This window comes from Lepisma saccharinum (assembly GCF_977018435.1).
Source record: "Lepisma saccharinum chromosome 15 unlocalized genomic scaffold, izLepSacc3.1 SUPER_15_unloc_1, whole genome shotgun sequence".
Lineage (NCBI taxonomy): Eukaryota > Metazoa > Arthropoda > Insecta > Zygentoma > Lepismatidae > Lepisma > Lepisma saccharinum.
This window is the reverse complement of record NW_028142892.1, coordinates 399,280-423,727: the sequence shown is the minus strand read 5'-3', so window position 1 is coordinate 423,727 and position 24,448 is coordinate 399,280. Positions and strand designations below refer to the sequence as shown.

At 38.2% G+C, this 24,448-nt stretch overlaps 1 protein-coding gene across 5 annotated transcripts in view; it reads left to right on the top strand.

Annotated features, from left to right (window-relative positions):
• Positions 1-24,448, top strand: part of put (activin A receptor type 2 punt) — a 59,924-nt gene that overhangs the window by 16,982 nt on the left and 18,494 nt on the right. For 4 of the 5 annotated variants that reach the window (XM_083115811.1, XM_083115812.1, XM_083115813.1 and 1 more), the window contains exons 4-8: positions 4,253-4,424; positions 13,295-13,434; positions 18,743-18,916; positions 21,813-21,980; positions 22,639-22,878. In XM_083115811.1, coding sequence (XP_082971937.1) covers positions 4,253-4,424; positions 13,295-13,434; positions 18,743-18,916; positions 21,813-21,980; positions 22,639-22,878 — 894 coding nt within the window. The remainder of the gene's footprint in view (positions 1-4,252; positions 4,425-13,294; positions 13,435-18,742; positions 18,917-21,812; positions 21,981-22,638; positions 22,879-24,448) is intronic. The other variant, XM_083115814.1, reaches the window with a different exon arrangement.

The window sequence follows — 24,448 nt, the reverse complement described above, 5'->3', positions numbered from 1 at the left end:
ATAATGTGTGTATAGACAAGAGAAACTGGAAAAGTCTTGGAATTAATTTTTTTGGGTATGTCAGTGTTTCTGGAAAAAGTCAAGGTTTTTGTAGTAGTGCACTAAAAGTGGGATTTTGAACAAAGGAGAAAATGACAAGGAAAAAATTTTAAATTCGTTGTTGACAGACTATACTTCAGAGTGATAACGCTGAATATTACCAGCTATAACACCATTAAGCCTTCTTTCCATGATTATGAAAAACTAAATATGCTGACCAAGGCAGTAATTTATTTTATTAAAAACATAAACTAAACGTAACGTTTCAACCTTCTAGCAAGGTCTTCTTCAGACTCTGTATCAAGTATAAAAGTAACAAGATACAAAAACAGGGCATTATATATACACAAACATTACTCCCTCCAGACTATCAGAAAGTTGTTCTGGAACTTTCTAGCAGGTGGCTTTCCCTTGTCAACTGTACTTTGACCTAAAAGGCTAAACATATTTACTTCCATATAGAATGTGGTTGGGCTTTATATCTGACGCTCTTTTTCCTTCATTTTTCTTCCTCCTCCTCTTTCTCTCTTGTCCTTTCCACTCTTTCTAACACCTTCTTCCATTCGTTGTTTAACTTCAGTCCCCCATTCCAGTTCATTGTTTCTTCTTCTCTATTTCCTTGGCTTCCTTCCATTTTCTCACTAGCATTCTCTTCTCCCTTCCTATCTGCTTAGCCTCATCCCACTCTATGTCATGTCCTGTTTCTCTCGTGTGTTTAAATATCGCATTTCTCTCTTAAGTCGTACATCATCCCTATGTTGTTTCAACCTGTCTTTCAGCCTCTTTTTCGTTTCTCCTATGTACACACTCTGACACTCTTTACATTTCACTTCGTAGATAATCCCTTCCTCTTCTCTGTTTTCCTTTTTCTTGTTTGCATTCTTTGCTATTCCTAAGACGCTTCTCCCTCCCTCCCTTCCTGTAAGTTTTAATGCCCGCTTTCCTAAGCACAACTTTCTAATAGTCTGGAGGAATATGCTGAAATTGATGAAGAGACACTCACAAAGGAGTGTTCAGGTAAAATAGATTGACCTCCTTCCAGACACGTTCATATACACTAATTTTCCTAATGACTTTTTCTGAAAAATTTGGTTTTGGAAAAGTCAGGAAATTTTGTTTTTAGTTTTTCTTGTATGTACGTATTGTTTGCATTCTAGAATTATTTCTCTTGTAGTCTACGGTTATTACAAGCATAAAAACACAGTTTTTCGTTGTGACATTTCAGGAGATCCCACACTCCCTTCATCAGACATTTATTTTTACTTTGAGTAAAGATACAGTTATTACAATGGTTAAGAATTTTTTAAATAAAAAAGAGAATCTGTTATACAATGGATGCTTTAATATAGCAACATAACTGTGAAAAATCAAGCAGTATGTTTTTTTTATTTCAGATAAAAATTTTGATCACATTATTTTTATTGAAAAAAATATTATGAATCCCAAATATCATCAGGCAATTCAAAATCATCATTGCTTTCACAAAGTTTCTTGACGTTTTCTGTTACATTAAATTTTAAAGATTGTGGCTTACTCCACTTATGAGAAAGAAAACTCCATAGTGGGTCTATGTTACCATTTTCATTTAATTTATTCCAGTGTTCTTCTGCAATGAAGGAAGCTTCCCAGACATTCATATCTGTGTTTCCCATTATTATTTTTATAACCCTTCTCTTTTTAATCAAATGCTTCTCTTCGATGATGTGAGGTGACATCATTTAATACAAAATGAGAAAATCTCTACCAGATGTGGAAACCACAGGAATATATAATATAAGTTCTTTATGTTCAAAGGATTATGTAGGACAAACTGCAAGGAAAATGGCAATAAGATTTGGACATTTTAAATCTAAACCCAAGAACAGGTTTGTCAGTTCGCATCATCGAAGAGAAGCAATTGAATAAAAAGGGGAAGGTTATAAAAAGAGTAATGGGAAACATAGATATGAATGTCTGGGAAGCTTCGTTCATTGCAGAAGAACACTGGAATAAATTAAATAATGAATATGGTAACATATACCCACTATGGAGTTTTCATTTTCATAAGTGGAGTAAGCCACCATCTTTAAAATTTAATGTAACAGAAAACGTCAAGAAACTCTGTGAAAGCAATGATGATTTTGAATTCCCTGATGATATTTGGGATTCATATTTTTTTAATAAAAATAATGTGATCAAAATTTCTATCTGAAATAAAAATAAAACAGACTGCTTGATTTTTCACACACTGTTGCTATATTTCTCTAATGTAACATTGACAACATCCATTGTATAAGGGATTCTCTTTTTTATTTAAAAAATTCTTAACCATTGTAATAACTGTATCTTTAGTCATACTACAGTGCCTTGAATAACATAGTGTGGAAAACGGCACAGTTCTGCGTGCTCTGGCTGGTTTCACTCGAAAATGATCCGCTAGAGGCGCTGGTGTTGATCCCGGTGCTTGGTATTCTTCTGCTTATAATGGAAGTAAATTGAGTTTTCGCTGCAACGTCTGATTCTTTTACATGAAGCATTTCTATGAATGTGATAATTGCTATGATATTTGATACAGTGGTCGCGAAGATATTAACGAACATTCTAGACAGTCGACCACGTCCTGTTATCGTCATACTTTCGTTAATAATACGGGAGAAAAAATATGCGTGGAATGCTCTTGGCAACTAAATTTTTGTGTATGAATTAGGTTCATTATTATTAACATCATCATCATTTCTTTTAAAGATATGCACACTGAAGGATTTGTTATTTTAATATTTACTGTATTTTTTCTTCTGCTTTAAACTAATCGGGATGATGATAATGATTCCATGAAACGACAATGGGAACCCCACAAAACTTTCTTAGTGCCATCGACATGAGTGTAAGGAAACTTTCAAACCAATGGGACAAGCGACACGGGATGTTCACACTGTCACACTAGTGACACACACTTCCAGACTGTAAAATTGCACATGAGGGTCCAAACAGCAAACGACACGTTCATATGGCGTATTTGCGTGCTACTTGTTACTTCGGTCGGAAAGCTCCTTAAAGGAAGGGTGCTGAGACCGAAGCGACGCGCTACAGGGGGAGTTCCCAACTAAGTGACAAGCGACATGGTGCCTTCAGTCTATTGGCAAGCGTTTGCTGCTAATTGTGCGAACAACAGATAGTCGACACGATAAGTCACACATGTCGCTTTGTCACTTGTGCGTCGCTCAAACTGGGCCATTTCCTCAATAGCTTGCAACATGTTGGCATGGTTTGTTGTTCGCGCATGTGCGATGCAATGAGTGTCTTGCTTTAGGGAGATTGCGCACCAAAGCGACAAGGGGTACTTGTCGCTTGAGGATTACACCAACCGAATGCTGGCCTGTGCTTCCCGTCATGCCGCTACGATGTGAAATGTTGCTCTTGATTGGCTCGTTTCCAAGCAACATGTGTCGCTTTGGTGTGAAAGTTGCCTTGGACCGAATGACCCGTGTCGCTTTGGTGTGAAATCCTCGTATCGTTTGTTGCGTGTCGCTTTGGTGTAAAATCTCCTTGAGGAAACTGTGCAGTCAGAGCTTGTGTCCCTATGGTTCGAAAGGATGCATTGATTACGGACTGCTTGCTTCCAAGCGACACTTGTGGTTTGTCGCCTCGGTATGAAATATCTCTCAGGATACTATTTATATTCTAATACCAAAGAAAAATAAAACTCTAGTACACAATCCAACACCTGACGTCCGGAATCACTTTGCGATGTTTCTTCTTGCGTTACACATGCTATTTATTTATTAATTTTATTTTACTTTCCTTTCCAAATTAATGTCATTTCGTGACTGCAAATCACTCCACAAATATAACTGTTTCCATCAATTCACGTACCGCCTTTCAAGACAAACAAATCTACATAATATATTCCAAAAACTAACAAAGTCGCATTACTTTCATAAGAAAATTAGCACCGACATTGATTGCACTGCCATCAATGTTTCTCATCCGTCTGGGGAACCAGTTTCTTGGGTCGTTTTCCACACTACGTTATTTAAGGTGCTGTAGTCAAACTAAAAATAAATGTCTGATGAAGGGAGTGTGTGTTTTCCTGAAATGTCACAACGAAAATCTGTGTTTTTGTGTTTGTAATAACCGTAGACTACAAGAGAAATAATTTTGTTTTTTTATGAGATTTGTTGACACCCTGTATTGAAATAGTTGTGCAATATTGAATCCTGTAAAAATATTTTAGGGTTGTTTTTTGGACAACATAATATGCTACGACCAGCTGAAGTGTGTGGGGAAGAATCAGGTGCCCAAGAAGCACCTCATGTTCTGCTGCTGCGATGGAGACATGTGCAACAGGAACTTCACGTGGGAACCTTCCATCCCTGGACCTTCACCAAGTTCAGTTCCACATCATCGTAAGCATTCAGAATAAGTATTTTTCTAAAGCTAGTGTCATATTACTAATATGTGGTGTGATAGTGTGTCATAAGTAGGTAAAGGTGGTAAAGCTCCCCATGGCATACATGGAGGTAGGGCTCTACACATTCTCGATCTCAGCCATTTTTTTGGAGGTGTTATAACCAGCATCACAACCTGGCTGCCTTCCGCTGAATAAGGCCTAGCACACACTAACAACTAAAAATCACTGGTTGAGCAACTTTTTTATCACTGGAATAGATTGTAGGCATTGGTATGGGAATGCGTGCATATTCCATCTTCAAGGTGACTGAATTGTTGTCTGTAAAAATGAAACACACACGGTGATTTTTTATCACCCGAATTGCTGCTGACTTGCTGTTGGACAAAGGAAGTGCCATTAGGAAGTTCACTGTTCTGCTCGCTACATATATAATGTCGTTTGATACAGGAAATTTTATAATGAAAGTTGATAAGAGATGTTTGAAAGAATATTCGGAGAAGAACGAGAAAGAAAAGTTGTGCCTAGATTTGTGTGAGATCTCTGTAGAAAAGTGGCATGAAAGCAGGTCAAAGGAAGGACAGATTCGGACATATTTGACAAATGTTAGTATGTTAGTATACTATGTTACACTGAATATCGGTTAATATTTGCTCAAATGAAAACAATTTATACTGTCCTGCAATAAGTTCGGCAACAATGAATACTTTCATGTTTATTACGATCCCAAGCCAGCCAGAAGTGTGTGAAATTTTATGGAAAAAATATATAAATATATTACCTATACAAAACACAAGGTTGGCATTTTTGTTTTATTTCTTGTTATGCAGAGTTTGAAAAAATGGAAATTCCTTTCACTGGTAGTTTCAGACTTTTTTCCATCATTATATTCTAATTGCAATAATGCTTCCTCCACAACTGCTTAATTTTGAAAAGAAAAGAAAAGCTATGCAGAACATAGGCAGTTAGTAGTAAATGAACGTGATGTCTCTCAAATCGCAAACTATGTTATCTCTAGTGCACACTTGACAAAAGTGCGAGCAACTTTTTTTCTCCATGATTAAAACCTCACCGAACCTCTTAATTGCTAGTACACGCTAGGCCAAAGTCTTTAGAACGAGCTGTGATGGAACTCAGACGTTGAGCTCATGTAACCCACTGAAAAACCGCTTGATAGGGTAGGTGGACAAAGATGCACTGAAAATAGAGAACCTTTGAAATTAATGTGTTTTGAATGAAGAAGAAAATAAGGCAACACAGCCACAATATTTTTTTTTGTCCTTACATTTCATTAAAAAGAATATCACACCGCATGCTGTTAAAATCATAAAAATGTAAAATAATTTTGTTTACGTTTTAAATACCTAAGATATCTAAGACGAACAGGGCTTTCGGTCATTAAGTACTTTTAACCTGGTTTTAACCTGTGAGAATTCAATTCTTTCCCCTTTGGTGAATAGCCTAGGTAAGTTTGAAAATGTGGAATATTTCAAAAGTACGTCTGTAGACAATAGTCGTTTGCATTTTTTAAATATTTTTTATATGAAAATAAATTTCGTGACCATGATTATGTAAAACTTACAAGAACTATTGCTTAAATGCCTACCTTTTAAATATTTCCAAATTTTCAAATGCACCTGGGTTCTTCATCAGGGAAGGGATGAAGATGAAATGCACATGTGTTGAAGAAGAGGTAAAAGTTAAATGAAGAATAAAAATTAATAAACACTTGATGATGTAAAGTAGATTTGTAAATAGACAATCTCTTTTTGTAAGGGAAACTCATTTCATTCACCTTCTTGCAGACAGTAATAATGGAAGATTTCACCTGTCTGAACGTAAAGTGGACTTAAAACAAACATTGATAATGTTGGAATAATAATAATAATAACAATATTAGTTTATTTTTTATCAGTATTTGTAAGTTTTGTACCAGTCTGTCCCTATTATTTTTATTATTTATTTGATAATTAAAATTTTGTATAAGTTATTAATAGAGGCATGCATATTTAGTTTTTAACAGAAGGACAAAATATGAACTAACACGCTAAGATATTCATTTTTCATGTTTTTGAATGGTTTGAGGTGCATTTTCCTACCATCTTTGATGCAAAATGCACTCCAAAATTTGAAGTATACTCTTAAACAGAAAATTTATAATTTATTTACCTACATGACACTTTCTGAAATCTGAATTATCCTCTGAGTTATGCAAATCACAGAAAATTGAGTGAGCTATAAATATTTGAGAAACAAAAATGGACGTCTTTACACAGAAATTAATTCTCTGAAAAGTACATAAATTAGGTATGAGAACTGAAATGTTTATTTTGTGTAATAAATATAGTTTTTAAATCAAATTTAGGGTTTATAGAGCATTTTTTATTTATTTTTTATTTATTGCATCTTGTTTATCATGGCAAAGTTAAGGCTTTGTAGCCTTTTCTACCACTTAACCATGTTTACATAGAAATTTTAACATGAAAATTAGAAAACAACATTAAACCAATATATAAAAAGTTAAATATTGAAAACAAAAAAAAATATAAAATTTCCAAAAAAAAAAGGGAAATAAAAAATGCATACGGGACTAAAAACCTAACCTATACTCACGAGCCTTCAACAAAACACACACTCGCATATTCATGACAGTAGTCAGGGATTTGAAATATGGATGTGAATAAGGGTTTTCAATGTTTTTCTGCGCTTAACTGTATTCAATTTTTCACTAAGCTTGCACTAAGGTGCTAATTATATGTGTCCAATAAAAAATGTTTTGTGTCTTAAAGACGTATGCTGAAGATGAGTTCCGGATTTCGAGGGGTAGTCTAGTTTCAAAGACGAGAAGTGGAAATGGTGAAAGCTTTTCAATAAAAATTTGAATTATGAAGGGGGATGAGTAGTTGAGTTCTCCCGCTTGATCTGGTGTCAAGGCTGTGAGATTCGGAAAGCATTGAGAATCTGCTCGGGAGATAAGCCGGTTCTTTTGAACTGATTGCTCTATAGAGATTAGTTGGCCGATCAACTAATTTCAGCCAATTTAGTTTTGTGATGAAGACTCAGGGTGGCGACAGACCTGGAAAACCTGGAAAACCGGGAAAAGTCAGGGAATTTGAGGTGTCAAAAAAAGTCAGGGAAATGTCAGGGAATTTCGTCTTCGTTGACTTTTTTTTTATTATTATTATTTTTTTTTTTTTATATTTTTAAATATCGTTATGGAACTCTGCACGGGAACAGGAAATCTCGTTCGTAAGTTTCGGCCTCAACTTTTAGGCCCCTTTTATGCGCAACACAACCACGGCGCCAGAAACCAGTGATGGCAGGAGGAGAGAGAGAAATTTCTCTCGCCCGGGCTTCTTGGCGGGAATTTTAAATTCGAACGCTCTTTGGAGGAAAATTGTTATAACTCTGGCACTATGGGATCAATGTACTTCGGATAAGTTTTGTTTTGCAGCTAAAACATCAGAGCATGGAACCGTGTACAATTCAGAGTGCCGAACCGAGGAAGGGGGGGGGGGGGTTGGGGGGCGCGACCCCCGAATTTCAATGATGAAAAAAACTCTGGAGTTTGCCCCCCTCTTCTCCGGCCATTTTGGGGAGAAGTCTCAAACCTTAGTATTCTCTTCAAAGAATGGACGTTTCCAAAGAGAATGAAACATGTTTCATGTTCTTGGATGCCATACAAGTTGAATAATGAGCCAAAATGTGAAACTGTTTTTCACGAAAAATAGGTAATTTGCATATTGCTCAGAAAATTGTTATAACTGGGGCACTATGGGAACAATCTACTTCGGATAAGTTTTGTTTTGCAGCTAAAACATCAGAGCATGCAACCGTGTACAATTCAGCATGCCAAACCTAGGAAGGGGGTTTGGGGGCGCGACCCCCGAATTTCAATGAGAAAACAACAAAAATCTGGAGTTTGCTCCCTCCTCTTCTGCTATTTTGGGGAGAAGTCGCAAACCTTAGTATTCTCTTCAAAGAATGGACGTTTCCAAAGAGATTGAAACATGTTTCATGTTCCTGGGTGCCATAGAAGTTGAATATTGAGCCAAAATGTGAAACTCTGTTCGGAAATGTGGCATGGATATGTTGCGGAGAGGGGGGAGGTTGGTCATCAATATGAATTTCCCAGGCTTGCTCCAGACGTGTGTCAAGAGTCTGCACCCAAACATAGGAGTATGAAGGTCCAAAATGCACATTCATTTCGTAATCAGCACCATGATACCATATAGTATCATCGGGCGATTACGACCTTACTCTGATGATACCATATGGTATCATCTGGGGACTAAAGGTTAAGCCTCTAATTATTACGTGGAAAATGCATTGAATTGTCATTTTTTTCTTGTCCGCATGGGAGTAGAAAGGGGACTTGTCAACAGATGGAGGGGATAAGAGCGGGTGGCGCCATCCGATTGTTGTCGGACATCGTAGTAAGGCATTTTGTTGGGCAAACTCAAGGAACGTGGAAACAAATAGGTTCCGTTGATACCTACGATTTTTGTCGAATATCGCCACCCGACAAAGTATCTCACTACAACATGCGACAGAAATTTCGTGGACTGCAACATCCAACAAAAATCACATGCATAAACAAGAAGAGCTTTAGACTGCAAATATGCTGCTGGAATTTTATTACTCTTCTGGCTCACTTCATCTTATTTAATGTAGCAGTGCTTACAAAGGTTTCCTTTCACCATCCTGACGTATTACTGCTTTTGCACAAGTTAACATATGTTTTCAATGACATTGCACTATTCTTAGATATCAAGAGAATCCACCTAACGGGACATATATTGAATACTATCACGAAAAAGTGAAACATACATCTGCATTAGTGAACGTTATAAAAATTGACAAGTGCATGCTCCCAATGTCAAATTTACTGCAACACTGGTATTGCAATGAAATTAACGCCACACTCTGTCCTGTTTTTTTAAACTCATGATAGATGGTCATTAATCTTTCACTGAGTAAGGTTAATGTCCAATATTATGAAATAAAATACTAATAATAAATATGTAAATATTTAAATATCATATTTACTCGAATCATTCAATCATAAAAAGCAAATCACTTTCTTCAAGAATTGACTTTTCTGTGCCAGCCCTGCTAAATTTTCACTTTCCATCTACTTATTTATTCAAGGGGTGGCCAGAAAGTAATTTCCAATTAGTAGGGACATTGTTTTTTCGCAAACGCCAAAACCGTGAAAAATTAATTGCTGCGAAGTTGTGTTTAGAAATGTGCAGTGATGTGTGGATACATTTTTCACCCATTCGAAATATCGAAATAATGTGAATTTGGCATAAAATGCAAATTGTTGGAGTTTTTAGCGATTTTTTTTAAAGAAATGTCCTAAAACAACGAAAAATTTCATGAAATCGAACATTCTTGTCTTTTCTAGGCCATGTTTGTGTACATAGAACATGCAAGTTTTCCAACATTTCACTCAAGAGTAAACTATAGAGTTATACATACGTACTACATGGAATAATTATGACAGCCACATTAAATCATGTATTTCCCTCGATTTTTTAACTTCTATCAAAACCATTTGCATCACAGAGCAAAGTGGCAGGGTTCTAACAGGAGATCGAGTGCGTATCTACCGTCACACGGAGCCACATCTTCGTATTTGTCGCACGAAATATGTTTTGAATTACCAAGCTAAGTGTGCACCATCGGCGTTTGTCGAGCGAGTAATAATGGAGCTCAGTCGTTAGGTCGTCTGACTACTATGCGAGAGACCCATGGTCGATCTCCTACGGGGGAGAACCGGGATGTTTGCAACCTATTCAAACTGCTCCGGTGCCCACCCAGCATCATATGAAGCTGGTACCTTGAGGAAACTTTGAGGGATCAAGGTAGCCAGGAGCGTGCTGATCACATCACCCATACCTTCAGCCTTGATCAAGAAAGTGTGGGGCCCTAACTCCACACCCCTACTATACACCTTCATGGAAAAGTGCAAGGGAGCACTTTACTTTTACTTCCTCAAAAATCTGTTCCTACATATCAAACTGTCACGAAAATACGTAGACCATGTGACCTACAATTTAAAATAATAGTTTAAAAGCACAATGGAGTATTACGTTTCAGTATATTTGGCAGATAAATGTTCTAAAACAAAATTGCAAATTTTGGGAAACGTAACACTAACAAGTCAAAAAAAGATAATGCCAATTTTTGGTGCCATAATATGATCGGTATCTGTCACGTGAGATTGATTGATTTTAATTTTTTGGGTGCTTCGCCACGTATGGTCATTATGCATCCTTCAATGTATATGGGGAAAATTCCATTATCTGAAATCCTTACCTTAAAATTAAAAAAGGAGTATGGAAAATAACTTTCCCAAAATAACTTTCAAGATATCAAACTCTCACGAAGAGGCGTAAGCCATGTGACTTACAATTTGAAACAGTAGTTTAAAGACACCATGAAGGTATAATTTAATTTCAGATATTTGCCAGAAAATGCGCTAAATTGAAAATGTGAATTTTGGGAAAAATAACACCGTATTGTAAAAAATAAGAAAATACACCAATTTGAAAAAATAACAAAATATGAAGGTCCCTACCGATTAGGCATAAATAAAGCATGAATATCAGTTGTATTTTATTGCATTAGTAACAGTGAGTCCTAACCTAATTTTCGGCATAATCACCACCGTTGTTCTGGCATTTGTCGTAGCATGGCACTAAATTTTGTATGCCCATGGTATATGTGTCTGACTACAAAGACTGGAACTATCTCTACCGCAGTATAGCTGTCAAATCCTTGCCCTGCCAGAAACCTCTTCAGTTAAACAAATAATTGAAAGTCGGTACATTCAAGGATGGCTGAACAGGGAGTGGTCCAAGATCTCTCACCTGAAGTGATGCAAAGGGCCCGTGTGTACTCAATTGTATGGGGTTGTGCACATTCGATTGGCCTTCCGTGAATTGTCTGCACCATTGTCTGACATCACTCATGACGTCCGGTCTGCACACCTCACACGATTGCTGGTGGCTCTTTGCCAAATTCTGAGCATGCAATGTAGGCTACGTTGGTGGGAGACTGTATGATTTGATTTGATTTGATTTGATTTAGTTTATTTTACTTCGCGTTTTGTGCCTCTTGGCTAATTTGCGAAGATGGGGATGAGTGATGAAATGATGAAATTGATGAATGGACATTCACAAACAACCAAGCCCGACCGGGATTCGAACCCGGGACCCTTGGCGTCGCAGCGCGATGTGCTAACCACTCGACCACAGGGTCGGGCGGGAGACTGTATGAGAGCTGCAATGTTTAACCTAGAACTGTCCTAAAACGGCTGCATTGCAACTGTACCAGATTACAGCTACATGCCACTTCTTCCTGCCTGCATGTGTGTGTGTGTCGCTCTCCGACCACTAGTGCTGTGTATAGGCACCATTGGTGCTTTTTCAGTATGCCCCTCGTATATGAACTTTCAGAAGCTCTTATTATTAGAGTGTTCCTGTTTTAGTGTTTGGTTAGCTAAATCAGGTACCTATAGAATGCAATTCTATAAATTCCTTGCGTTCAATTTCCAATACCTACATACCCTTTTCGTCAGCATTGATGGTATAACTGCATGTTGTCAGTTTCACAGTACTTCACTTGGATATACTGTACTGAAGCAGAAATCCCATTGATAATGTAAGGAAATATGACACTTTATTTTATTCGATTCAATTGTTTCACTTATATGCAAGAGTTAAGTTGTTTGCTGTACAGAGAAGAGAGAAGTAGCCTTATGGATCGAAAAATTAGTCTGCACTCATGGTTCTTGCAAGCAGAGGGTTCCAAACCTCAGTGGAAATATCAACATTTAATACTGAGAATGTATAAGGAGACTGATAAATTACAAATTGTATTTCTTAATCATTCACTCTTCACTCTTATCTCATTTATTTTATTTTAAACTTGCTGTGTATGACAACATTCCGTAATCCTTCCCTAGCTTGTGAATTGTAATAATTTTCCAAATTCACTATTTTGCATTTTGAATTCAAATCATAGAGAATAGAGAAATTAAGTCAATTTCATGGAAGATAATATTGGTACTTAACAAAACCATACGTGGATCTGTATGAGTTTATTATTTCCATTTGCAAAAACATCGATTTAGTTTAGTTTGTAATTGTCAGGGAAAAATGTAAATTTTGTCCTGGAAAACCTGGAAAAGTCAGGGAATTTCATTTCTGCTTGTTTGTAGCCACCCTGAGACTGATAAATGATCCCTACACTTCAGATCAAAATTAAGCGGATGCAGGCATTTTATACTCGTTGAAGACGTTGAGTAAGATCGTCTGGAAGGTCGAAATAGACAGAATTGCAGTAATGGAAGTGTGGAAAAGCAAGTGATACTGAAATGCTATTTTGTGTACCGCTTTTGATCCAGAAATGTGCCTACTGTTTGTTCTGCAATTATGATGTTTTATTTACCATAAATATGTGAAGAAGTTTTATTTACCATAAATATGTGAAGAAATAAACCCTATTCATGTTTGGGGAATAAAAGATGAGCTTGATAATAATTAGGCGTAAGCTAGTTGCTAACTTTTTCCGCAGAACTTACTTGTAAAGGCTCTATTAATTTCGGTGGCTTCTGCCACCATCTGCTTGGGAACTTGTTGCTTTTCCCCGAGCAGCTCCTTCACAAACGAAGGTTCAGAATTCATGTTTGGGGAATAAAAAAGCAACGAGTTCCCAAGAACTCTACAAGTAAGTTTTGCGGAAAATTAGTATCTCGCGTTCATCTAAATAAACCGTAAATATTATATTATTATATTACTGCATGTGCTTATCTTTGAGTATGACAATGACTATAACCCATTGCTTCTTTGGTTTCAGGTGACCTTGAGAATCCACCACCAGTGAGCCAAGGTTTCCTCACTCTCTTGTATACCATCGTGCCATTCATGATTCTCGCTTTGCTTAGCGTAACTTGCTATTGGATCTACAGGCACTACAGAATATCTTATTTTCATGAGGTAAGACTGTAATCTTTAAGCAGTTGTGGAATATCGAAAATTATTTACAATTTGCAAAATGAAGGTACAGGATGCATGCTCGGTAAATATTGACCACAATCAAAATTACTTAGTAAGTCTGAATTATACTTGGGTCAGTCGGAAAAGAATGAGACTCACTTGACTTGGATGTGAATATTCCATAGCAGAAACTTGAGATTTTTAGTTACACAGGACGTATTCTTCCCATGCCTCAATACATTGACGGAACCAGTCTTTGGGATGGTATGACACCAGGAGCAGACAGCCTTCTGTAAGGGCTTGGGATCGATGAATTTCTGTTGGCGTATTGGCTCTTTCGTACTGCCAAACAAGGCATTATCAAAGGGTTTAAGGTCTGACGTGTATGGAGGATGTTTGAGAATTGTATGCCCGACTTCCTGTAGTTTTCCAATAGTGTGTGCAGATATATGGGGCTTGACGTTATCGTGTGAATAAAGACATGTTTTGTCCATTTACCTGGCCGTCTTTGCTTAATTCTGTGACGAAAACGACAGAGCTGTCATGCCTGATGTTTTCACCAATTTGGAGCCATCGTAACAGCAGAATGCCATCCCAGATTACAGCTGCCAGCTGTTTCCCACATGTGAAACCTGGTTTGCTTTTTATGGGCATGGGCTGTTGTCATGCTTCCATTGTATTGATTGCTGCTTCTTAAGCGGTTTTGTAACCGATTCGCTGCTTAAGCAGTTTCGTAACTGATTCACAACCTCTGATATTGTTACACCGTCTTTCCACAAAAAACAGGCTGTCCGCGAAATTCATGTTCCATGATGGCACAACAGGACGAGAGCAGGTCACTTGTCCATGTTACGCCTGACACTACTGGGAAATACCACCTGCCACGTGCCACCAACTCCTGCAGAAACTTGGCACTTCCACTTGTAAACAGATGCAAAATAATCTAAGTTTGCAAAATAATCTAAGTTATTTTTAGTGTTTATTATTTTATATATTGATAACCACTAAAGATAACTGTGTTAGATTATTTGGCATCTATAAAAAGTGGTTATGCGAACCTTTAAGAAGAGCATCGATACTTGTCAACAGATCAAGGTCACTAGTTACATGACCCTCAGTCACTTTTCCTCTAATTTAATCATGTTCTATTCTCATTGTTAGTCTCATTCTTTTCCTGCCAACCTAAATAATTGTTTTATAGCATGTTTTTAATAAGAGTACTAATTTTACTAATGCAAAACTCATGCCACTATTATTAATATAAATGTCACTGTCTTTGACATAAACCTGTGCATTTATTATCTTCAAGCCTTTCACCACATCATGTGGCTTCTTCGGCAGAATTAAAACTAGCTCATTTTATGGTTAAAACACAAAACAGGTAAAAATTGGTAAAATGGGCCATGTTAGATTTTGGAAGAAGTTATCCTGTTGAGATGTTTCATTCTTCTTGTTCGATTCCAGCAAAAATTTGAATCTGTCTGTCATTCTCCAATATGCCTTCATGGCATGCTGCAATGATATTTTTTTCAGAATAACAATGGATTTAAATACTTTAATGCAAACATGCTGTGAAATATGCAATTTAAACTGCAGATATACCGGGTGTGCGAGAAGTCTTTCCCTGATTACAAACTTTATTCATATCCGCTATATGTAAGGTAGAGATGTGAAAGTGGTGCCAAAATGTTGGAAAACTAACCAAATTTTTTTGTTGCGGGTTTCAGAAACGTGGCTGTAGTGTAGCAGTGTCAGTGCCCAGGAAACCGGAAATGTTCACAAATCAGGAAGAAGCTCAGTGTGTCCCCTGGTATCATGAGGCAACAAAGCCTGTACAATTTGCACTTTGGCACGAAAAAATAAACGTTTGTGTAAAATATCATAAAGATAACTTTTTGGCTGATGTTTTATGTTGTTTGAAATCGCTGAGGTTGATGGTTCGGCCACTTCTCGGTAAGTCAGCAACAGATTCTGTGGTCTTGAACCTGTCATACCACGACTTAATGGTCTCGACATCGGGCGGCATCTTTCCATAAGTTGTTTGAAAGTTCCTCTGCACTGTTATTGGTGACCGGGTCTTGTGACACACTGAGATTTTTCCTGATTTGTGAACATTTCTGGTTTCCTGGGCACTGACACTGCTACACTACAGCCATGTTGCTGAAACCTGCAACAAATAAACTTGGTTAGTTTTCCAACATTTTGCCACCACTTTCACATCTCTACATTGCATATAGCGGATATGAATAAAGTTTGTAATCAGGGAAAGACTTCTTTGACACCGGGTACTACTTCTGTTCGAAGCAAGTTACTGAAAGTTCTATGCAGTTCTGTTATTTCTGGTTGAAGTGGTGGTGCCTACTTCTTAGGAGATGCTGCTACATGTTTAAGGTTCATTACGTACTCAATAAGAAAGTAAACTGGGTATTTCACAAATAATTGAGGCTTTACAAAAATGTATTGCAAGTAAAGTATTGATCATACGTTAATGAAACCAGTCCAGAATGATCAAGGAACTCAAACAGTACACCTACAAATGTTCAATGTGTGCACCATGGGTAACACGGCACACATCGACACAATAGTCTACTTCTTGCATCAACATGGGCATATCGATAGTGTGTTATCGCTCCTGTGATACCCTCCCTTAGGTCTGCAATGTCATGCAGCATCGGTAGGGGACAAATTTATGGTAAATAAAAACTGAGGAGAGCGGTAAATCAAATGTTAGATCAGCGGCATATACCAGCGGTGGACAAAAAAAATTGGCACACACATGAGAGGAAACAACATACAAAGAGCTATAAATTGATAAACTACTTCCTTTTTATATACTGTACACATACACAAGTACTTAGATTTCAAGTGTAACTGCCAGTAGCGGCGATAGGGTGGGGGAAGGATAGTTTGGTTTTGTTGCTAGACAAGACTTAGTATTTAGCGGCCATAGTGCAGGGGCAAAGAAAGCTAGCAAGTTCAATGAAACTGGAAGTTGAGTAGACATTCGGGGGAAGAAACGAATCCAGCTTGACAGGGAGCGAAGTTTTCGAACTGAGATTATGTGCATGGGAAATCCCAATTTGCAGCGTCTTCCTGATGTGATCGAAGATGAAACGTTCTTCAGCTGCAAGTGGTAGGAAACTTTAGGCAAACGTTTCGTTATAAATCAACATTTTGCACGCACAACCTCGATTGCCGGTTTTTGCGTGTTTTCTACTTAATTTGATGATATTTCACGGTTATTTCGCGAAAAGCATTCATTTCGTGGAAAAGCACACATTTCGCATTACTTCGTGAATAAAACTCATGCAAATTTCATCATTGGGGGTGCAGTTACGTGCAGAATGTTCAAAATTGCATCTTTTTCCACATTTCACAATTTCGCGCATCGAGAAAATTCAGTGTCCCTAAGCATCGGTGAGACGAATACCCTGTCTCACTTGAAACCCCACAAACAGAAGTCACACATTGTAAGGTCCCGTGATCTTGGTGACCAAAACATTGCACAAAATACTATGACTGATGGGGGCGATTTGAGTGTCGCCTTGTGGCAGGGATATGAACTTGCTGCTTAACAAAACATACACACACACACAATCTGTTTGCGTTCCTCGATCGTTCTGAACTGGCTTCATTAACTTAAGTTCAATACTTTACTTGCAATAAATTTTTGTAACCCCTGAATTATTTATGAAACACTCTGTGTAATTAAATACGATTCAATCTCTTGCTGTTCTTTTGGGGGAGTATACAGTGTTGGGTGCAAATCTTTGGAGGAAAGAATGAGCAACATAAATGAAGTCTGCATTTTTGAACACAAGAAAAACTAGGCACTTGTACCTGCAGTTCCTGCAAGAGAAGTATCCAGATGGATGAAAAGCTGCATTTGTTATTCCCTACTCCGATACAGAGTTGGGTGATATCCTTCAATAAATATTTTATATTTAGTGGCTGATGGGATGAAATTGTTTTACAAATGTAATAAATTTAGTCATTTCTAACAAAAGTAAGCCTTAAAGTTATGCACTTGTTATTAAAAATTAAGATTTGTTAATCTTTACAGCACTTAGCATGTGAAAATTTGAAAGCACAAAAGGAACAGTAAAATGAAATGTAAAAATATCACCAAATTGTAGCAAAAAATAACATCGAATTTGAGGGGAAATAAAACAAAAACGTCACTATGTACAAGGATGTATCAAAAAGTTTTGAGACTAGTTCTGTAACATGCGAACAGATGGCACCACAAGGCTGCACGCACAGGCACAGGGAGCACCAACCTTCATAATCAGTCTGCCAAGAGACATCGTCCTATGTACATCGTGAGCTGTGCAGCTGGTACTCTTCTGACCACATGCGTCACCACGTCTGCGATTTCATCATGGACAGCAAGTTAGAACAGAAAACTTGAAATTCTGTGTGAAACTGGTCAAATCTGCCACAGAAACACGCATGCTTTAAGAGTGGAAGAACATCACTGGAAGATGGAGTTCTTGGCAGACTTGGATGCGGTGTTCCTTCTGCTCCTGGGTCTGCAGCCTGGGGACGAAGTTGGCAGCAACATGGCGCATGTTCAAATCAGATGTGAGGATTGCCTGCACTGTTCCGTATGACACACCGATAATGGCAGCAATGTTGTGGATTGTTCTCCGATGATATTCATGCACAAGTTGCAGAATGGTTTCGACATTTTCGGGTGTTGTGCTCGTCCTAATCTCTCATCGTCTTCCAGTGATGTTCTTCCACTCTTGAAGCACGCGTGCCACTCAAAACACCTCGCACGACTCATTGCAGCATCGCCGTACACTTGCTGAATCATGTCAACCATCTCTTTGTGGCGGATTTGCCCAGTTTCACACAGAATTCCACGTTTGCTCGTTGTTCTAACTTGCTGTCCATGATGAAATTGCAGACATGGTAACGCATGTGGTCAGAAGAGCACCAGCTGCACAGCTCACGATGTACACAGGACGATGTCTCATGGCACACTGACTTACGAAGGTTGGTGCTCCCTGTGCCTGTGCATGCAGCCTTGTGCTGCCATCTGTTGGCATGTTACAGAACTAGTCTCAAAACTTTTTGATACGTCCTCGTATTTGTAAGATGTAACATGATGAGCAGGTGACAAGTTTTACTTTTTGGCTATTTGTGTTATGGTATGAAGCTCGTGTGTGTTTTATGTGTATTTTGTATGAACATAACTGGTTTTCATATTGTCTCCAGATAAGGTAATTTTGAAAGTAAAATATTGGAGTAAATATAATATAAATTGTTTTCGATAATGTGAATTATATGACGGTGAGAGTAGTTCTGCTGCTTCAAGGTGCCTACGATTGAGCCACACCCGCTGCCACCTCCTTCGCCGTTCTTTGGTCTTCGTCCGATCCAGCTGCTGGAGATAAAGGCAAGGGGCCGCTTCGGGGCCGTGTGGAAGGCTCAGTACAAGACTGAAACTGTTGCTGTCAAAATATTCCCAATTCAGGTAAGTTTGTCCAGTTCATCTCATTCATAATTTACAATATTGATTTCATGTCTTTAAAAAGTACTAGTCAGCAAATATTAAAAAAGTAGAGCTGAGCCGATACCGATGCTGAAGTATGGCCGATACTTTTCCTGCATTTTGATCTTTCATGGGCTCTGCAAAAATTCCGTGCCACACTTTCGTGGGGTCTAATATTCCTGGAAATTATGCAAAATTCGAAGTTAATTTTTATTTTGCACTACTTTCAATTGAAAACACTTAATTTTGTGATAACATATAATTTAGTATTCTGATATAATCCTCAAATATTTTAAAGCAAAAATATTGGTAAATTGATGCACATAATTAAAGTGAAATACTTACACGCTAATACAGGGTGATTCTTATAGAACCGGCCTTATGAATTTGCTAATAATCCTGCAGGTGTAGCATATAACAGCTCACAATTATGACATAATAATGAGTGGGCTGTGCTGAGTCGAATAATGTACACATGACATGACAGGTGGCAGCACTTATGCTGTAAGGTTAAAGGACACATAGTGACACATAAGACCCTATGAGCCCGGATTTTTTCTTGTGGGTTTTACTGAAGGACAGGCTGTGCAAACAAACAAGCTTTAAAGGACAACATTTCGGCTGAAATCGGGAACATTACCAGAGAAACATTGTGGCGAGTCACGGCCAATATGCAAACGTGGGTGGAGGTATGCCTTCTTGAAAATGGCAGACACTTTCACTCTGATCACAATGAACAATCAACGACACACTATCCAAGGTACATCATGTATAAATTATATTAATACCAGTTTGGTATATTTCATATTACAGCTCATTTTATCGGGCCGGTTCTATAAGAATCACCCTGTATTAGTGTATATTTTGACCAACTTTTAATTATTACAATTTTCAAGCATCGGTTTCGGCATCAGTGGAAATCTGAGAGAGTATGTACATTGGTATTGGTTCAAAGGGGATTCGGCTCAGCCCCATAAAAAATAACAGTTGGGCTGAAAAGTTTGTAGGCTGACTCATAGATGGCGTTACTAGAATTAAATCCATGTGATTTTTACTTAGTACTAACCTTCAAAAGATACGTGTATAAATTTCACAGCTGCCGGATAATTAGTTCGTGAGATATAGCATTGTGAGTGAAGCAGCTTTTGTTATTGTGAAAAAATGGATAAAAAAGAATTTCGTGTGTTAATAAAGCATTGCTTTTTGGCAAAAAAAAATACTGTTGAAGCCAAGGCTTGGCTTGATAAACATTATTCGGACTCTGCACCAGGAAAATCAACCGTTGAGAAGTGGTTTGCTAAATTTAAATGAGGCGAAATGAGCATCGAAGACGATGCACGCAGTGGATGCCCCAAAGAGGCTGTTACCCACGAAAACATCAAAAAAGTCCACAAAATAATTTTAAATGATCGTAAAGTGAAGTTGATCAAGATAGCTGAGATTATTACATAGCGTTGTTGGAGCGTTTAAAGGATGAAATCACGAAAAAACGGCCCCATTTGAAGAAGAAAAAAGTGCTGTTTCATCAAGACAATGCACCGTGTCACAAATCAATGAAAACGATGGCAAAATTATATGAATTAGACTACGAATTGCTTCCCCATCCACCATATTCTCCAGATCTGGCCCCCTGTGACTTTTTCCTGTTTGCAGACCTTAAAAGAATGCTCGCTGGAAAGAAATTTAGCACTGATGAAGAGGTAATCGCCGAAACTGAGGCTAAAGAGAAATCGTACTATAAAAATGGCATCGAAAAATTGTATGACCGCTATAATCGTTGTATCGCCCTTGAAGGCAACTATATTGAATAATAAAATCGAATTTTGTCAAAAAAATATTTTTTACTACGAACTTTTCAGCCCAACTGTTATATTCGCAAGGTCTTTCTTGAGGTGTAAAGACAATTGGGAGATACCAAGAAGACTTATTCCTTTGGCTGCAGCACATAGCTTCGGTAGGTAAGCTGGTGCTGCAGTGGTTGAAATATCGACCATCTGGATGCTAAAGATTAACTAGAGAAATGTCAGCCTATCAAAGCAATTGATCAGTAGTTACGGCTTGCTAAATTTTTGGGCAAATTCATCACAACATTGGGGGGGGGGGGGGGAGGATGGTGAAGAGGTTTTTTTAGGGATATCAACCAGGTAATTTCCGGATACAAACTAATTTGCACCTTGTTTCATTTTAAATCATGCTCATATGCACAACAGCATTGAAATTGTCGATGTTTCTTGAATAACATTGTGTGGCATAACATGTGTGCATACAACTGAGGAGAGGAAGTTTACTGGAAAACTTGTTGACTCTTAAACACGGAGATGTCACATTTAGGTGTGGTTACCAACACCTAATGTTTTTTCGAGATACATGTTTTGATGCCTTGAGGCATCCTATTAATAATTAGTTACATTTAATTTGATTCTGGCTATATTTAGGAGTTTGGGTCAAATTCGTGACAAAAATCACGACTTTTACATTAGAAAATATATTTTCTCCGAAAGTATCAGCAGCAACTGCAAATCTTGCCACGAGAATGGAACACATGTCGGGAAATATGGTAATATTTTTGAAGCTTCACGTCCCGGCATTGCTTACAAGGGGGCTCGACAGTTTGAGTATTTTATTTTCGACCATAGGTTTGTAGCCTAGACTGTGCCTAACAAAACAAGATATAATTTGTAACTAGCATTCATAGTTAATGAGATATAATTTTTTATAAATTTTGCACTGAAAATGCACTTGGCATTAAGGATTAAACAGATGGTAAAGAACAGAATCATGATCCTAGTTTCCCAGGAATGGTGAATGGGCAGTAAGTAAGTAATGCAGTGCTGCTGTGCATAGTACATGTAAAACTTTACTTTTCTTTTTATTTCAGGACAAACAGTCTTGGCTGAGCGAACAGGAAATCTTCAAATTACCTCACATGAATCATGATAACATTCTTGCGTATTCTGGCGTCGAAAAGAGGGGAGACAACTTGCAGGCAGAATTCTGGCTCATCACTGCATTTCACGAAAAGGGTTCCTTGTGCGACTTCTTGAAGGTAAGCTACTTACTCGAAATGTTTCATGCTTCAACTTAGAGCACATCGTTCCATTGCTTTCCATCACTACATTTGAAATTTGATGCACAAGAATCATATTGTAGACTTAACCTAACATCCCCTCTTGATTTCAAATTTTTTTATGGTTTCTCAGAAGCAAGAAACCAGGGATAAGATGAATTAATATTGGCATATTGGTAAATTTTCCAATATTTTTTTATTGATCCAATATTTTTATGAATGCTATCAATATAAATACATAAGTCATGCATCCTGGTTTCTTGTAGAACTGAGCTAGAATGAATTACAACGTGCATTATTTGTGGTGTCAGGCAGGTGACTATATTTAAGGAGTGCACTATTAATTTGTAAATTGATTTAAGCATATGTTGAGTGACAATCATTATTTTTGTAGTAAACATGATGCACTGTACCAGGTGGTAATTTTTTTATGTCATTTACCAAGCGGTATGCAATTTGCACCACTTTGCAGTAAAAAGCAAAAAAAAATTTAAGCGACAACTTAAATGCAACATCACCATACATCTATAGCTGCATGCGACATTATATTTTTAAAACATTATGGTTTCTTGTGCTAGCTTATTTTCTTACATATTGTGATCATGAAACTTAGCTGTTAATCTTGATGTACCTGCAGGCCAATGTGGTGACTTGGTCGGACTTGTGCAAGATAGCAGAGTCGATGGCAAAGGGTCTGATGCATCTCCACGATGAAATCCCAACGACCAAGGCAGAAGGCTACAAACCAGCCGTGGCGCACAGGGACTTCAAGTCGAAGAATGTCCTCCTCAAGGCTGACCTTACGGCTTGCATTGCTGATTTTGGCTTAGCTTTAATTTTTCAACCAGGAAAACCATGCGGGGATACTCACGGACAGGTAACGTTGTTGCAATCAGTGTTTGTTTTTATGTATATAATTATGTACAGGGTGATCCTAAAGGAAATGGACAGTTTCAATGTTTTACAGAAACACTATTTTAATAACATGGCTGAAATACTTGCATGGTTGGAAGAGTATGTCTTGAAGTTTACATGGCTTTTACATTTTGTAACACAACAGGTATCAGTGTGATATTCCAGCTTTCCCCAAACACGTCTCATCATGTCGGCCATATTGCTCGACTGATGCCAAGGGTGCTCATGTGATGCTGATGTCACGAAAACAAACAAAAAGTGGAGATCGTAAACAAATATTTTCTCTATAAAACAATACTAGATGCTACCTTACTCCTAAATCTCACATGTAAGCTGTTCAAGAAGGTTCAATTAATCCACACTTGACAGGGCTGTTAATGCAACAAATTATTGACATTAACAACTACAGGAGATGGACAAAAATATGGAAACACCAGGTATAAAACAGGTAGCTATTTCAAACACGATTTGCATCTGAATGGTAGGTGGTGCTGTGGTCACTGGCACTTCCTACGAGGTATACACCCTGGCCAACCTTACAGATGGGCCAGTTACAGTTCAGCGACCGGTCCGTGCAGGTTATCGTGAATCATGTCTGAGCTGACAAGAGTTTCAAAGGGCAAATTGTGGGTGCGCGTATGGTGGGAACTTCCGTGACGAAAGTAGCGGAACTGTTTGGTGTATCAAGAGGCACAGTCTCGAAGATCATGACTGCCTACGAGACTTCCGGAAAAACCGCATCAGCGAAGCACCAGCGTGAACGCAAGTGTGTGTTGCGTGACAGAGACAGATGCACATTGGGTAGGATTGTGACCAAGGAGAAGATCACCACGACTCCAAAAGTCACTGCTGAGCTGAATACAGTGCTTACAAACCCTGTTAGCATCAAAACAGTCAGAAGAGAACTCCACAAGCACGGAATTCATGACAGATCTGCAATTCCCAAACCACTCGTGACTTGACCTTGCTGATAGACGGAGACAGTGGTGCAACACCCATAAAAAGTGGACAATGGACCAGTGGAAGACTAATCTGGTCGGATGAGTCATCCTTTACATTGTTTCCAACTGCTGGCCGAGTGTACGTGTGGAGAACGCCAGCACAAGCGTACGATACAGACTGTCTGTTACCGAGAGTGAAGCATGACGGTGGTTCAGTGATGATTTGGGCAGCCATCTCCTGGTATTCTGCCAGACCCATCATCACCCTGCATGGACATGTCACTGCCAGGGACTACGGAACCATTTTGCCAGCTGCATCCCATGGTACAAAATTTGTTCCCAAATGGTGATGCCGTGTTTCAAAATGACAGAGCCTCTGTTCATACAGGTCACATCATCCAGGATTGGTTTGATGAGCATGAAGATGAAGTGTCACATCTGCCATGGCCTCCACAATCGCCAGACCTCAATATTATTGAGGCCCCTTGATCGGTTTTGGAGACCAAGGTGCGAGCCCGCTACCCACCACCATCGTCTCTACAACTTGCAGCTGCTTTGGAGGAAGAATAGTACAACATCCCTTTGACAACC